At 39.8% G+C, this 17,677-nt stretch overlaps 1 protein-coding gene across 2 annotated transcripts in view; it reads right to left on the reverse strand.

Annotated features, from left to right (window-relative positions):
• Positions 1-17,677, reverse strand: part of cnnm4b (cyclin and CBS domain divalent metal cation transport mediator 4b) — a 48,710-nt gene that overhangs the window by 25,108 nt on the left and 5,925 nt on the right. For both annotated transcript variants that reach the window (XM_085476275.1, XM_085476274.1), the window contains exons 2-4: positions 4,718-4,861; positions 4,130-4,264; positions 2,110-2,279 (exon numbers count right to left, since the gene is read on the reverse strand). In XM_085476275.1, coding sequence (XP_085332401.1) covers positions 2,110-2,279; positions 4,130-4,264; positions 4,718-4,861 — 449 coding nt within the window. The remainder of the gene's footprint in view (positions 1-2,109; positions 2,280-4,129; positions 4,265-4,717; positions 4,862-17,677) is intronic.

The raw sequence follows: 17,677 nt of genomic DNA on the forward strand, positions 1-17,677 counted from the left end.
TGTACTCTGTATTGCTTAATGAGGGATCGAGCCAGGAAAGTCCGATGTGTCACAATGTGTTGCAGTCTTATTTGGGCAATAAATAAATTAAAGCGGAACCCCGGCGAGTGCAAGCCATTTTTTTTCTTTTGCTTGCACCTGCCCATGTTTTAGTGTGGATGTTGTAGGTTAAGTAATCTCAGCTCTTTCCAAATCCATATCCCTGGATTTTCTTTTTTTTTGGTAACTTGAGGCAACCCATCAAACTTCACAAATCTCTGTTTTGTGTTTGCACACATCAGAAAAGTACTGTACTGTGTACTGTGGGTTCAGCATTACTGCTTGGTCCCTAGTTAGAGGCTTCTGTGGTATCTTTCTATGCAGAAACCAGAGGTGGAAAATTGTAAGCCCCGCATGCTTACAGTAAATGCCACCGACTTATTCCACATGTGGGGTCCACAAAAGCTACAGTATCCGGCCTCCCACCGGGAAAATCTCACAGAGGAGAATGGAGGGGAGAAAGCTGAAATAGATCTCCGGATTAGTGAACCCTGCTAATGACTGTTTGGGAACAATGACATAAACGATCTCTGGGAAATATGTGTGTGTGAAAGAGTGACATTAAGACAATGAAGCGTAGTTTTCCCACCCTTTGGGATTTGAGTGCACGTCTATATGTACACAGAGTGCAGCAGATGTGCAAAATCAGGGCAAGTTACTTTTTTGTGCGCTACAGTATGGACGTGTAGAGGGAGGTGGTTTTCAAGATGAAAATGGTTGTGTCTATGTCAGTTTTGGGATTGGTGTATTGAAGCAATCTGACAGCAACGAGTTTGTGATGTAATCAGTTCCTCCAGGCATATAATGCATGTCGTCTAGGACCCCAATGCAGCCCTACTACCGGCACCGCTTGTCTGTCCGAGGTCACTGCACTGTGAAATCTTCTTTTCACCCTTTTAATCAATCAAACCTGATTATTAGGTCACTATTTATAATTACTACTGAATTACAGACGGCAATATGGCAACACATTCCCACTGTGGATAAAAGTACAGAGTCATCTAAACATTACACCTACAGGAAATCCAGAAATGAAGCATGTGGGCTAATGTTAACACCAGAGGAGGTTTGAGACTCTGCAGTGTAAATGATGAATCCTCAACATTTGGCAACCCTGCTCTGTCCCTAAATGCTTCCACTTTGGAACCACACCAGTTGAAGTCAACAATAAATTATTTAGGAGAGTAGGAATTTCACAAGCTCCCTTGTTGCCACAGTGCCATCTTATTACAGTACCAAGCTTGAATTGAAACAAATGTTAATTGAAGCAGACTGAATGGAAAGGTACTTGATTTTACAGATCTATGGCAATGAGACTGAAAACACAAATTGCTATTGCTATTGGTAAGAGGCGTGTGGCCCAGTACTTTTGGGTGCAAATTTCTTTTCATTCCCTATACTACTATACCTTTTGCCACAAGAGTAACAAGTCTTTTCTTGATAAATAGAAGCATGAAACACAGGCTGAAATATTTCATGAAAAATCTGGACGAAAAGCATCGGAGAAATTTGAAGTTTTCAACTGTGCGGTTCATGTTTCATCTCCTGTTACTGCAGGTGTGCCATGAACGTAGCAGCTTATGCCTAGGTAAGCGAATCATATGTCTCTGCTGAGTTTCTTTTTCCCGCCACTGATGTGAAGATGTTGCTTAAATGTTAAACGGTAAAAGCATATTTAAAGCTTTGGGCAAAAATCTTTTCTTCTATGCCTAACTACAGAGATGAACAGCTAGCTTAATTAATCATCATTAATAATTAATTTAATTGTTAATCAAGTAAAGATATACAATATTTTCATTCAACAAATGCTATCTGCTGATAAAACTCTTGTCATATAGAACACCACAGTTTCCTTCAGCAACAGGTACTTCTAAGGTCTTTCTGACACAACAGCTAAACAAAATGCAAAAAAATCCTGGTGCTGTGCTGTCAATGAAGAGTTCAAAGCAAATATCTGACAGCAGAGTGAGCAACTACAGATTTTTGGATTCGGACCAACCATTTTTCCAAATCTAGCCTGAAGCAACAAAGGAGTCAAATACACATGTATTTCCCTGAATCACTGAGTACCTGCAGGATGAGAATGAAGTAGTCGACCGGCTTGCCCCTTTGGTAGATGTAGTGATGGGACGACCGCTTATCGTTCTCATTGAACTTGATCTCCTGGATCACATCGGGGTGACGCAGGATTCGCAGCAGCACCTTGTCTGAAATCTGAGATGGGTTGAACAAGCTCACCTCTGCCGAAAGAGAAAAAGCAGAACAACAGATATTTTACACCATTTATTAGTGAAGACTAAAGGACACTTTTTTTTTTTTTTAAATGTAAGTACTCTTAAGTATATAGTCTGACCAAAACAGACCAAGGCATTTCTTAAAATAGTAAACATGAAATTAAACAGTGTTGGTTAATTTCATCCACATGTTAGGCCAACCTATAATTTACAGTCCAGCATAAACATAATGAAAACACAGGTTACTCAAGCTGAGTTTAAGGTGCATCATATGTTACGTTGTCAGTAGGTAGGCCACCAACTATTCAATTAAAGGATCCAGATGTACTTAAATGAAAATCAACAATTCTGAAACTGCAGACAAACAAACACAATATGACACTATTGTGTTACCCATGTGTGGCTCTTAACGCCTGGTGACAGCTGTAAGGTTTAAAGATTATTCAGGTAAGGACGAATTGATAATTACATTTTGTTCATGGTCCAACAATCTAATAAGATTTGTTTTTGCGACACATTTTTGTCAAAGGATTGTTTTTAAAATAATGTTAGCGTTTGAATAGTTGAATTAACTACAATTGAAACACTTTTTCAATGAAAAATAAATAAAGTTTTATAAAAATAATACATTGTTTTGATAACTAAACACTTGGTTGAAGTGTTTATTGAGCAAAAACGCTGCAGAGATGTTTAATGCATGGTGTCCTTGTTTGTTTGTTTTTTGGCATTCCTTTTTTTTTTTTTTTTTAAGTAAATGAGAAAGAAGAAGAACTGTTGAAATATATTTGGTTTACATGGATTTCTCAACCGTCAGGCTGTTGCAATCAGAGCTCAGCTGTAAGTGCTTTGTTCCCCACCCAAACTGCAAACAAAGCCATGGTCACTGCACACTGAGAAGTGAGGCATACTGTATATTGCCAATGTTGGAATTCATCATCGGAAAGGCAAACAACCTCCTTTCACTATGGTTTACATAGTTAGTCAGAGTGTTCATCTGTATTGTTGCTGTTGCTGGGATTCAGTGTTTTCAATGATTTCGTAAATCAAAGGTGTAGCTTTTAAATTTTATGTCTACTATTAATGGCTTTTAATATCCTTAAAAAAAAACCCAAAAAGCAAAGTCGTCAAGACTGGTGAAGCTAACAGTTATTAGTCCTTAAACCCACACGGAAGCATTTATGTGATAATGCACGTTCTACTGTCTGAAATGTGTCTGTCGACCATCAGTCATACTGCAGGAATGCAGCAGTGCACAAAGGCATTAGAGACATGTTCTCAAATCTGCTGGGAAAGAATCATTAATGTGAACATAAGTCAGCAGACACTGACGTTATGCCTCCAGACAAAGCAGACGTGAATACCACAGTGTGTGCCAGGGAAGGAAGTGCTATGTCATGCTAGCAGTGGCTAACTGCCAGATGCAGTTAGCCACTGCTTCATATCAGCTAACACACACTTAGCAGATAGATTCCTACGACTTCTCAAGAGATGTGTGTCATTGGTAGCATTACATGCAGCTGGCTAGAGTCTGTCCAGAGTTGATGGCAGGCACAGGCAGACATGTTGATCGGTCTTAAATAGATCCTAAAAGTAAATAAATCACTCATCACTGCATGCATAGACCTGTCTTTCCTGTCAGATGGTCACATGACAGAATCCTTCACTTACCGACATCCCAAAGGTGTTTTTTGTGCATTTCATATGATAAAATAAAATAAAGTTACATTATGATGGTTTTTTTGAAACACATCCATCAAAATGAAGGAAGCCTACCATAAATCTACTGAGTACACGTAACACTGCGATTACTGACAGTGAATGTGTGTCATTTCCTGTTTCCACACTTCCTTTCTCACCTGTAGCCAGGAAACGATGGGCAGCCAGCAGCAGCTGAGGAGAGATCTTCACCTTAGATTCACTCTCATGTTTAAAGGCAGAGAAGTCTCTCTTGTTTTTGTTGGGTGCCACCTTTTTCCTCGTGCGATTATCAGCTAAGAAGAGCAAAAAAAAATCAAAAACAGAAGAAGCAACATTTATTAATGATCAAATCACTTTTATTGTCACATCACATGTGCAGGTACACTGGTACAGTACATGCGACTGAAATTCTTGTGTGCAAGCTTCACATGCAACAGAGGTGTGTAAAAATACAATAACATAAGAACAGGCAAAGTATAAGAACTGGTAAATCTGAGAATTATATGAATAAATATATGTACAATATAAGAGTGTATGCGCATTACTGAATGTGTATACTAAATATGGATATCTACACGTGTGTGAAATTTACACTTCATTCAGTTAACAGAAACCTGACATTTGTCAGGTATTCATCCCAAAGGTTGAACAGTAATACTTCAAAGATTTAATAGTGTTACTTAAACTGAAAGTTAAGACAAATTTAGTATAAAGTGATAAAGGAAGACAAACAAAAGCAAACTCACTGTAAAGGTCGGATTCATCCAGAATTTCTGATTTGATAATCTCCTCTATGACGTCTTCCAGGGTGACCAACCCCAACACTTCGTAGAAAGGATCTCCTTCCCCCTCGTTGTTCACCTTCTGGACAATGGCCAGGTGGGATTTTCCTAAATCAGAGAATGAGCCTCATTAGTTGGATTATCAGAGGATTACTTTAACCATTCTGTAAGGCATTATAATTAAATCCACAAGAAGAAGGGTTGTAAGAATAGGGATAAAACATCTTCCCTCATTAATCTTCTAAATGTCCTATTGTAACTGATTAAAAACTTATAGAATTTAATTATAGAGTAGCAGGAGAGTAGGAGTAGGAGAGTTGCAACAAAGAGGTGCATGGAGCTCTTTTACCTATGATGCAATGATTTAAAATATTACAGACAGTATTAGTACCACACATGTTTTACTCGAAATTCCTTTCTCACTGTTTATGATCCCATGATGTTTGGTTTCTTCTGTAAACAGAGTAAAAAAAGATGAGGGAGGATAGTTTGATTTGGCACTCGATAAACTGCACCATAAACAGAGATAGGTAATAAAGTGAAAATCTAGTTATGATGTCAACAATGTAGTTATGCCTTAGTAATGCTGACATAATAAATTCAGGTTAACAGCTAAATATTGTTTCAGCTCTATCTAACCTCTAAAAAGAATATGCATGCTCACTGGTTCATTCATGCTCTTTTAAACGATCATGCAATATAAAATATCAATATTTTATTTTATTATTGTATTAATAGTTTTTTTTCAGTCATAGTTATTGAGGGTGAAAAAAAAAACATATTTGCGACACAACGTCTAGCTTTATCTTGCAACATAAAAGCCCGTCAGAGTCTCGCTATCAAGACAATCATTTCGGAGTATTCCTATCTGATAACAACTTTTTTCTAACATGAACTCCTTGACCCACACCTTTCTCTTGCACCACAAATAGCTTGTTAATGTGTACAGGTCATTGCAGTTAAAGTTAGGTCCGGACTTTGGTCATGAATGTTACTGTACAACATAAGAACACACGTACACAATGAGACATGTGTCCCCTGCTCAACTCCTAAAATGAAGAACCCGTCACAGTGCAGATGGTCACTGGTTGGCAGCAGTGCCAAACAAGCCTTGGGAAGCTCTGAATTATTCACCACCCTGACAGAGAAGCATCAGAGAATAGTAGCAATGGTCCCCAAGTGGGTAAATTCCTTGACTCTACCCAGAAGAACCAAAATTGGCAGGAAAAGTCTCAATGACTGACAAACTCGAGCCTTTATTCAAATAAAGGCATACAAACTCTGATGGCTGACAAAGTTTATTCTTTCCATTGATTGGTCAGTTCAATAAAATGAAGAGGGGGAGAAGCTAATGCTACAAGACAAAAAGCACATAAATAAACCAATAACAGGGGTGGGGGAACTCCAGGCCTCGAGGGCCGGTGTCCTGCAGGTTTAAGATGTTTCCTTGATCCAACACAGCTGATTTAAATGGCTAAATTAGCTCCTCAACATGTCTAGAAGTTCTCCAGAGGCCTGATAATGAACTAATCATTTGACTCAGGTGTGCTGACCTAGCGTGAGATCTAAAACCCGCAGGACACCGGCCTTTGAAGCCTTGATTTGGCCAAGCCTGCAATAAATGTTTTTGAACAGCTAGAGTCCTGACTGTACCCAGCTGTGACGCAACAACCTGAAGAGGGCCCTCAAGACATCCCATAAATACAGATGAAACAATTTTGTTGGGGTGAATTGTCATAAATTTCTCCTTTCTGTTATGCTGGTAAAAAATAGATAAATAAAAGTTTTGATCAGAAGGTTGGTGGTTCGATCCCTGGCTCCTCCAGTCTGCATGTCAAGTATCCTTCGGTGTGGATGTGTGTGAATGTACTTAGAAAACACTATGTATAGAGAAAGTGCTTGTGAGAATGGGTGTGATTGGGTGAATGTGGCATGTTATGTAGAGTGCTTTGAGTACTCCGGAAGAGTAGAAAAGCGCTATATAAGAATCAGTCCATTTACCATTTAACTTACTTTTCCACCCCACATAACTTCAAATCCAATGTGTTTAATAACAACTGGATAGAGATGTGTTATGTCAAAGTTGGACTCAAATCCTTATTTTTCTTGCATATATAACATAGAGATTGACATGCAAATTGCTAGTTTGCAGTACTCCATCTCTCACACAGTCATACACACACAAGCCATTAAGAGATTAGATCTGAGCTGCTGGCCAACAACTCTGACAATTTAATTCCTAAATAAAAGGCGAGCTATCTTTACGGTCAATTAAATAACATTTAAATAACCATCTGCTACACTATAAATACAACATTTATTCACATTTTTCACATAACTTCAAGCTTTTAAGCTGTGATAAAGGATGAAACACTAGAAGAGGCTCTGAATGCGAGAAACCACACAGGTCCATCAGTGGTCTTTGTTGGGAAGCGTGTGATGAATGGAATTTACAAATGACCAGCGATTAAATGTAGACCAAAGGCACTAGGATTTTCCTCTCCGGGAGCATGTCCTTGCTGTTTGTCCTGCAAAATGGATGCTGCTGGCACACTGACACACACTTCACAGTCTCAGCTTTGACCTTGCCTGGTTTTAACTCACGATTAAAAATAAAGGAGCTTTGAAGAATGTGTCCCACTAGGCCGGCTTTACAGTAAAAGTCATTGATATGAAGACATGGCAAGTAGGGGTGGGTGGATGATGTCTGTCTACTTATTTTGGATGCTCATGAGGAAGCTCAACATTCAATTCAATTCAGTTTTATTTATATAGCGCCAAATCACAACAACAGTCGCCGCAATGCGCTTTATATTGTACAGTAGATTCTACAATAATAGATACAGAGAACAACCCAACAATCATATGACCCCCTATGAGCAAGGACTTTGGCGACAGTGGGAAGGAAAAACTCCCTTTTAACAGGAAGAAACCTCCGGCAGAACCAGGCTCAGGGAGGGGCGGAGACCGGTTGGGGTGAGAGACGGAAGACATTGTTCAATGTCAGCTCACAGAAATTGCAAGCAGTTCTCATCTTGGCAGGATCTCATCTTGAGTCATCATTTATCTATCACAATAATTTATATGTTCCCTTTTGTGGGTTTCCCACGCAAATTCTTCCTGATTACATTTTCTCAACTGTATGGGAAAATGAAAGAAACAAAAAAGTGTTATGACTGAAAGAAAAAGAAGCCATAAAACTTTGAGTTTGAGGTAATATGAGAGCAGCTTAACTAACTTCAAAAGTAGCTATCCTACCTACTTCAGCACTTCAGTTGTATCTTTTCTTTAGTAATTAACATTTTAGCCAACCTCTAATTAAAATAACAAACTCAGTAGTGTTTTATAGTTTTAAGAAACCTCAATAGAAAAGATAAGCTAATCGCTTTATATTTAGCCCTGTATCAATTACTGGACTGTGCTTGAGTCGATCTGCATGATCTACAGTTCAGGACCCCCCCCCCCCCTTTTTTTACATCAACTGTCTTCTGACTGGCTGCCCCTTGAAAACAGAAGATTTGAAGAGGTGATGGGCGGGGCTTCTGTGCTCACTCAGAGCTGCAGAGATCACCATATTATCTATAACTGTTCTCTGTGAAACTATCCCGAAATATGAGTGGAAAAAATGTTGGTAACAGAGTGGTTTGGGTATTTGAGAAGTATACATTCTTTAGCTGATTATTGCTCTTTCCACAGAAGATCACTGCAGCAATGAAAACAGAAGCACTGTAATGGAAAAAGATGCTCCGTGTGTGTGTGTGTGTGTGTGTGTGTGTGTGTGTGTGTGAGAGACCCCACACTGTATTGGCAAGTCAATATTTCAGAGGAAGTAGGACCCCAGGAGATACACTTAGCCCCAGTTACTTGAGAGTCACTGGAGAGTCTACAGATATTAACAGACACGAAAAACTTTGCACACAAGGAGGTTCATCCGAACACTGGCTGCTTAATGCATTCATTATCTGAGCTGTGTGAGCTGAGGCTACGGTTAAAAAAATAAACACACGTAGCTACTATCCGTACCATCTGTCTGCCCAGCTGATCTTCTTTTGAGATCTGTCACAAAAAAAAAAGGATAACAGAGCAGCATTCTCACCTCAGGCTCCCACAAAAACACTCAGATCTCACTTATCAAATGGTGAATCAGAAATGGCAGCAGAGTGTTTCTAATAAAAATCCATCCCTCTGTCATTGTTTTACACAGAGACACTGTTACATTGAAGTGATAGTTGACACCTTAGGAGCTCCTTGACTTTGACAACTTAAAAACTTTAGACTTTGACTCTCCCCCCCCCCAAAAAATGACTTAAATTATTTTATTTAGTAAAAGTGAAAATACAGCCAGAAATTTCTTCCTGTTAAAAGGGAGTTTTTCCTTCCAACTGTTGTCAAGCGATGCTCTTAATCTGATTGTTATAGTCTTTCCTGTATTATTTTAGGGTTATATTGCACCTTACAATATGAACTGCCGTGAAGCAATTGTTGTTGTGATTTGGTACTATACAAATTAAATTAAACTAAATTAAAATTGAATTGAATAAATAATACAACAACCATGGGAAAAACTGAGGTTAACTGAGTTTCTCATAGTCTTGGACATGTGAAAATGGGGTGGCAGAGAACAAACTCTGAATTCAGTGATTTACAAGTGACTAAACAGATTTAGCACTCAGCTATTACAGGTAACAAGGTAATTTCTTATGCAATATCGATAAAAAAGTGTCAGTACCGTTCAAATCTATGCAATATTTATTGGACAACTGTACAAATATATCAGCTACCAGCCCAGGTTGGTTTTTCTGGACGTTTTGTCTTTAACTTTGCTAATTTAGTGATTTACCCTACCCTGAGAAATCACAATGGTTAGCTTATAAAATGCAGTTAAGTAAATGTCTAGCCAGTGCTGTGTTGTGGAGACCTTGTTTGTGTGGTTAAAGTTAAGTGCTGGTAAGTGAATGTCACCCACCAAATGGCCTGTTCAAAGAAAATAATCCAATAGACAAGACAGTGAATTCTTTCTCACAAAGAACAAGTGTGTCTGCAGCTTTTATTTTCAGCTTGTCCAGTGGCTTTGAAAATGCCATTTACTTGCAGCACTAAACGGATGAACCTCGTTATTAAAAAAAAAGAGAAAACAATAAAATAAAAAAAACGGCTAGAACATAATATGTCCTCAGTCATTTGAATAGGACGACTGCAGGCTACAAAGCAGGAGACTGTTTTGATAAATCTGTACCCTCCAAAAAACCCACCACAGCCAGATGGTGTAAATTCTTTTTGAGCCTGAGAAAAAACATTAATCACAGACATTCTCTAGAACTGCAGATAAAGTAAGCAAAGCATGCGAAAGCACAGGAGGAGAGCTTGCTAAAACAGGAACTGAGAAACAATCTGACCTTTACCATAAGAACTGAGCTCTGCTCAACTATTAACTGCAGCTTCTCCCTTTTTTGTGGAGCACTTCCACAGCATTTAGTACCAAAGTGTTTAATGCAGCTGCTCTATTTTCATACGACATCTGAAAATTAGTTTGCTCTTATCAGTTTTATAGATCACTAATTAAACTGAATGCATCAATGGCGTTCACACACACACACACAGTCCCAGCAGGTCAGATGACAGTGTAGTTCGTTTCTCTGCCCTCAAGCTTCTATGTCACCAGCCTGTGAACCAGGCCTGCTTGTTGACATGAAATATTGGTGACAAAAAGATGAGGGGGAGAGCAATGAGAAAGGAATGCCACACTTATTCTACCCACACACAAAACACACCCCACCACATATCAGCAGGACCACAGCCAACAACTTCAAAACATATCCACTGTGAGAGGCTGAAACAAACCCGGACGGCAGCAGACGCATGTACGCACATTCACACATGCATACACTTGCTCGTTATGTGGGACAGGTCAAACTCTTCAAACCCGTTTTTCCAGTTAAAACTGGAACCCCGTGCAGATAGAGCTACTGTGATCTTAGGGAACAGCAGGGCTGGAAAGTAATGGCTGCTGAGCATAGCGGATTCTTTTATAAACAAAACCCTCGACAGAGAGACAGAATCTACTTTATTCACCCTCCTGAGCATTTCTACTTTAAGCAGCAAAATTACAATGAAATGCAGTGAATATTAAGAGTGCTTCGCACAGTAAAACAATTTAATCTGGTAATAAACACAAATGGCTTTTAAGTACTGTAGTGTAGAAGATTATTTAAAAATATGACCAAGTGTTGAGACAAATTACTTATGAAAAATAAAAAATAGAATGACATGTTAACTGCTTTCAGACACGATACATGTATCGCCTCTCATCACTGGGCTCACCGCACTATAATTCTCCTGCTCATTATCTTAATTAATACGTTTTAATAGCTTTACTCCATGTCTTTCCCCACCTCTCTTTCCCAGTTTCCCTGTCCACTCTCCACCATCCTGCCTTGAACGAGAGATCTATTAAGCTCACTTCAAGCTTTTATTCATAGACTCTACTTGAGTAGTTTTTGCATGGCTCACAGTTCAAAATATAACCCCTATTTATCTCAAACATGAACTTGATGGTACCCTCACTTCATTCATTGTCTGAATGAAATCATTCTCCTGCCTCCCACCCTCCCTTTCAGCCAACTTTGTTCCAATTGGCAGAGCTGAAGGTGTGTTATGCATTAACCCCTTTCTCCAACATCAAACATCTGTGAACATCTGTCTGAAACCAAAAATTAGAGCAGAATAGGGATTATATGAAGATATGTTGAGCTCATCATTTGAATGTTTGGCTGTGCTTAGCATGAGAATCCACCTCGCACATATAGTATATATTTTGTCCCCCCTGCCTGCTGTCGGCTGGATGCCCTGGATGTTCCTGTTGACTACGGAGGATTCATTCTTAAGTTGTCTAAGCTCAAGTTATGCGAATCCTGATCCACACGAGTTCCCAAACCTCACGAAACAACATGTTTACACCTTGCTTGGCACAAGCCTTTGAAAATAATAATTTTCAGAGTGCAAAGGTGACATTTTAGCATCCAGTCTGAAAGCCCCTTCAGGGACGTGATACGTGGGCGTAATGACAGTGGGCACAAAGTAGGTGTCTGTGACTGAAACAGCTTCTTTTGGTGTTCACAGAGTGATGTAATGGGTGAGAATGTCCAAAACTGATTAGAGATTTGGACAGCATCTTCTCAGCAACCAGCTTGAGCGGGACTAGACCAGGGGCTGGCAACTCCAGGCCTCAAGGACCGGTGTCCTGCGGGTTTTATGTCCAACCCTGGGTCAACACACCTGAATCAAATGATTAGTTCATTACCAGGCCTCTGGAGAACTTCAAGACATGTTGAGGAGCTAATTTAGCCATTTAAACCAGCTGTGTTGGGTCAAGGACACATCTAAAACCTGCAGGACACCGGCCCTCGAGGCCAAACTGCACATGAACTTATAACATGCCAAAAAACTCCCAAATACAAACAAGCCGGTGTAATCCAAAACCAAAACCTTCACTCTTCTCATCCAAAACATGTCAGGAATGACAATGTTGTGTTTATTTTACATGCTATATCACTTACGGGTAATTTGAACTGACAGACAAAGCAATCATGTGTGGCTATGTTTGAGACACAATACAATTCTGCTGAGTTGCTCTTTCTTCGTGCTGACTGATATCATTTTGGCAGTAAGCCGGGAAGTGTTGATGTGACACACTTACACGCGCACGTGCACAAAACATATACACCAACTTGGAGTCGCACTGTCAGCACCTCAAGCCACAGCCACAGGGACAAGACAGGAAGAGAGAAAGACGGGGATGGCTGATAAGAACAGAGAAACTCTGTTGATTGCATAAGTGCTGATTAGACAAAACAAAGGTTCTCCACAAGTTCCCTGCCACTTCTGTCTCCCGCTGCAAATAGTGACAATTTTAATGCAGTACATTGATAACGCTTATCGTGTTGTAGTAAGTTTGTTATGACTGCTGCTCCCAAGTACAAGAAGGAACTCTCCATGTCAATTTTAAGCCAGCACAGACAAGGATTTGTTCAAAAGTGTTCATGACGTTTTGACCTTATAGATGTGTAAGAACTTGGTCTCTTTCATAATGGGAACACTGCTCTATGAGAGAAATATGCTTAGCATCATAGCCTAAAAATAGAAAATGTAATGTAAGGACGGGTTTTGAATTCATCTTCCACTGAACCCATTTAACAGATCAAATATTTTCACGTCTGGATGGCTGACTGTCTTTTCGATTAAGCAACCTTTTATGGAGAGAGCCATAAAATGGCTGTAGACCCATCATTCACGTGGGTTTAATCCCCCATAAATGATATTCAGTCACTGTAGACACTAAAGTCAGCTGACAAGCGTGTGAGCGAGTCAAATTCGATGCGTCGCTGTGTGTGCTTGTGTGCATTTACGCTCTGTGACTCAGCAGAACACCTGAGGGTCTGTCTCTTAAAAATAGAAAGCCAAATATTTGTTAACAGATGAATACAGGCACAACTACCTGTTAAAAAAAATGACAGGACTGGAGACTGCAGTTGAGCGCCAGCTGGGTAGTTAGTTGGTAGGTAAATATTTTGTCCAAAAACTCTAACATGGCCAAATATACAGACTTCAGAAGCTAAAGATGGTTTTGTAAACCTCAGCATTACAGTGTGAACTTGTTTGGCTTCGACACCAGTAATCCTCCATTACTGCCATGTTAAAAAGACACAAAATCCTGGATAAATAACAATATTTATCTTACCAAAGGAACCCATTTAGCGGGCAACCGCAAGAAACCACCACCTTGCACATACCCATTTGCAAACTGCAATCAGGTCTGTGTGTGTACATGGACAAGTGCCAAGCATGCACACTCACCAAAAAATAAATAAATAAAAAATGGTGAGCTCTGGCTAGCAGAAAAAGAAAAGGTGCTCTTTTTTCTTACAAAAGACAGAACAGTATGTGCAGCCACCAAATAATAACAGGACCTTTACAGATTTATAGGGGAAATTCAAAATACACGGTACAGTTCAAAATAATTATTTATTTAAGGGGACTTCATTTTTTATTTTCAATGGATTTGGGGCAACTGGTCTGTTCGCTCACTACCTAAAACGAGCCCTGTCAGAGAACCATTAAAAAGGCCTAGAGACCAGTAAATGAAACACTGGTTTCTATGGAAAAAAAAAAAGTATTTGCTGAGAAGTTTGCGAGTTGTTACTGGAGGTCGCAGCTGTCGCTAGTGGAAATCAGGTGCAAAGAGGCAAACAGTGCCGCAGCTCATCTCCGTTTAAGGCCACCCCTTCCTTTAGGCCGGCTTTTTTCTGATCACTTGCATGATTCAAAGATAAGATTTGAACAGGAAGATTGTGGTTTGTCTGAGACTGACATTTGCGGCATATCCTTTTCTCTGTGACATCATACAGAGACAGGAGTACGGGAAAAACTAGCTTGAAATCTAAAACAGTGATTAGAGTAGTCTGAAGCCTGAGCTTTTGGCTCATTAGGATTGCTGACACAAACACTGACCCGATCATTTGAAACCTTGACCACGTTTAATGTGAGCATCCACCGCTGTGGAAAAAAACAACAACAACAACAAAGAAACATCAGGGAAAGACTAGTACTCTGCAAAAAATACAGCGAGTGGACTGCTAATGGGTTAAAGTCATTTTCTCTGATGAAGCCCCTTTCCAATTGTTTGGGGTAAGTGCATAAAGGACTGTCCGGAGAAGAAAAGGTGAGTGCTGCCATCAGTCCTGTCTCATGCAAATAGTAAAGCATCCCATTTGTAGGGCTGCTTCTAATCAAACAGAGTGGGCTCACTCACAATTTTACCAACGAACACAGCCATGAATACAGAATGCTACCAAAACATCCTCCGACAGCAACTTCTTCAAACCATCCAAGAACAGTTTGGTGAAGAACAATGCCTTTTCCAGCACCGTGCCATAAGGCTAAAGAGATAACCAAGTGGCTTGGGGAACAAAACATTGATATTTCAGGTCCATGGCTAGGAAACTCCACAGACCTTAATCCAATTGAGAACTTGTGGTCAATGCTCAAGAGGCAAGTGGACAAACAAAAACCCAATAATTCTGTCAAACTCCAACCATTGATTATTAAAAAAAAGAATGGGTTGCCATTAGTCAGGATTTGGTCCAGAAGTTGACTGACAGCATGCCATTGCGATTTGAAGAGGTCTTGAAAAAGAAGGAGCAACACTGCAAATATTGACTCTTTGCATAGACGTGATGTAATTGTCAATAAAAGCCTTTAGGACTTATAAAGTGCGTGTAATTAACCATGATACATCACAGAAACAGCCAACATAAAGATCTAAAAACACTGAAGCAGCAAACTCATTTTTCAAAACTTTTGGCTGTGACTGTAAAATATGTAGGTGTCTTAAAGGGGAGGCGACCGTGGTTCAGGTGGTTGGGAAGCTCATCTGTAACCGGAAGGTTGCCAGTTCGATCCCCCAGCTCTCTCTGTCCTGGTCGTTGAGTTCTTGGGCAAGACACTTTACCCTACCGCCTACTGGTGTTGGCCAGAGGGGTCGATGGCGCGATATGGCAGCCTCGCTTCTGTCAGTCTGCCCCAGGGTAGCTGTGGCTACAACTGTAGTTTGCCTGGATCAGTGTGTGAATGTGAGAGTGAATGAATCGTGGAATTGTAAAGAGCTTTGGGTGCCTAGAAAAGCGCTATATAAATGCATTCCATTAAAGTGGACTATTCACATATTTATAGACGTGACATTTAGCAATAAAAGAAAAATATGAATATAATGTAAGATTAAAGTTTGTTTTGTTATGTTATAAAAAGACTGGGAGAAGACAATAATATTTTTACAACACATAAAGCAAAACGAATGCAAGGGCAGTAAGTAGGTCCAACTTCAAAGTGATTCATAAACAGCATTTAATTAAAAACCAATTTTTTTTGTGTGAATGTCTGTACAAGGTTCAGTTATCTGCACAATTCCAGCTTTTAGTTGTAACTAACAGTCATTGCACAACCTGGCAACCGCTTTCTACAAAACTGCACATTTTTCTAGAACCATAACACTATTTGTATTCCAGTAAACCCAATCTCTACCAGGAGTTACAGGAACTCTTCCTCTCTAGAAAGTCAAAACAAAAAAAACAAGGACAGATGGGAAGAGGCAAAAACTAGGAAACTGGAAAGAACTGGAGGCAGTGATGGGGGGGGCACAGAGCGAGAAAGCGGGAGACGAGAGACACACCCACCATAAAAACAGGAGTGGGGACATAGGTTTGTTCTGACAGCCCTATCATGTTGAGATTGGGTAATCTTTTACTCAACATCATAAAACATTCCTTAGAGGCTCAAATAGAAGCTGTAAATACTGCAGGTTCCCGGGCTCATGTTCACAGCTATTTCAGACTTTCTCTAATCCACACAGCATCAAAAGCATACGTACAGGCTCGATTACATACATGCACTCACTTAAATCCTTTTTAAATGGTGCTGAAGGTTCTACAAGGTCTTTTAACTATACAAGGCCAAGACCTATTTACTTTTCATTAGTGATCATGATTGATTACAACTAATAGTTTCTCTTTGCCATCTTAAGAAGGATTTGTTGAACACCCCGTGATGTGTGTATGTCTTTGATCACAACTGTATATCCATGTCTGTGCAAATGTGCAGGGAGTATCACAAGCACCAGCACGAGTGTATCTGTGCTTGCTTCACAGGCACAGAAGTTAAGAGGCTGATGTGTCAGGGCACGTCAAAGCCAACAGTTAAGTTTAGATTAAACAAAAAAGAAAACAAATATCCTCCTCGCCCCTCTGCGAGGGACCACGAGGGTCAGCGTGGACTCAGCGTGCAGTTCTTAATTTCACGCTGAGCTGTCTGCAAAGCAAACAAACCGCCTGCTAGAAAAGTGAACCTGACATTCATGTTGTTTACTGCATTCATGTGAGAATGTAATGCAGTGTAATAAGAGTCCTTGGCCCTGTTCTTTTTATCGGCAGCACTTTGTTTCTTTTTCATGGCTTTGACCCAAACGCAGTGGTCCCAGGAGCTGCTCGTGCTGTCAGGTGGTTGAAACTATGTGCACATATGGAACATCATCAGTGCCTTTCATATTAAATCCAATGTTTTTATACAGTGGATGTTAGAAACGCATACAGACATCTGTGGCTTTTAACTACATCCTTATTTGCCAATAGTTTTCTTACTTAATTATTTCTTAATTTTTTTAGTTACCCGAGTAATTCACGGATTTAAAAAAAAAAAAAGTAAACAAACAGTGCAAACCCACCATCACAAACTTCTGAAGTTTCGATTTTCTTGTTATGTCCAAATGAGGTGGAGAAAGCTGTCAGCTGTTCTAAAAGTACTCACCTCACAGGGTTTGAATTTCAAGCTAATCTTATGAATTTATTTTAGAAATCCTTCATTTACACCAAACTCTAACCACTACATGGCCCATAAAATCTCATTTTTAATCTGTTTTGGAAATATACCCACAGCCTAACAGACAAACGGTCATTAAACCAGAGCACACAATAACAGGGTGGGTGGGAGGGGCAGATAAGTGCCCGAACGCCGATAAACTGCAGACAATGTGGACGGCCTTGACAACCACCAACAAAAGCACCAGAGACTCAAGATCATACCCATCGTTAAAAATACTATAGGTTTCTACACAAGTCAGAAAACATCAAAGAATTACAAATACAGTAAAGAGAACATAGGACGGACATACAGGTTCCCTTTACTCTGCATTCGTGTGTCCAGCCACACCCATCTTCAAACTCAAACCTTTATCTGGCTTTGAATTATTGTACACACCTGAGACCAGAGGCATTTCACACAAGAACCCTGGACAACATCTGGAAAAATAGGTCTGTGCTTTTGTAGGAGGCTAACTTGAGTTATATTGCACAGTTACACACTACTAGACACTATTGC

This window comes from Copadichromis virginalis, linkage group LG12, assembly GCF_057382275.1.
Source record: "Copadichromis virginalis isolate Kocher_CV1m ecotype Utaka linkage group LG12, C_Virginalis_male_GT1.1, whole genome shotgun sequence".
NCBI lineage: Eukaryota > Metazoa > Chordata > Actinopteri > Cichliformes > Cichlidae > Copadichromis > Copadichromis virginalis.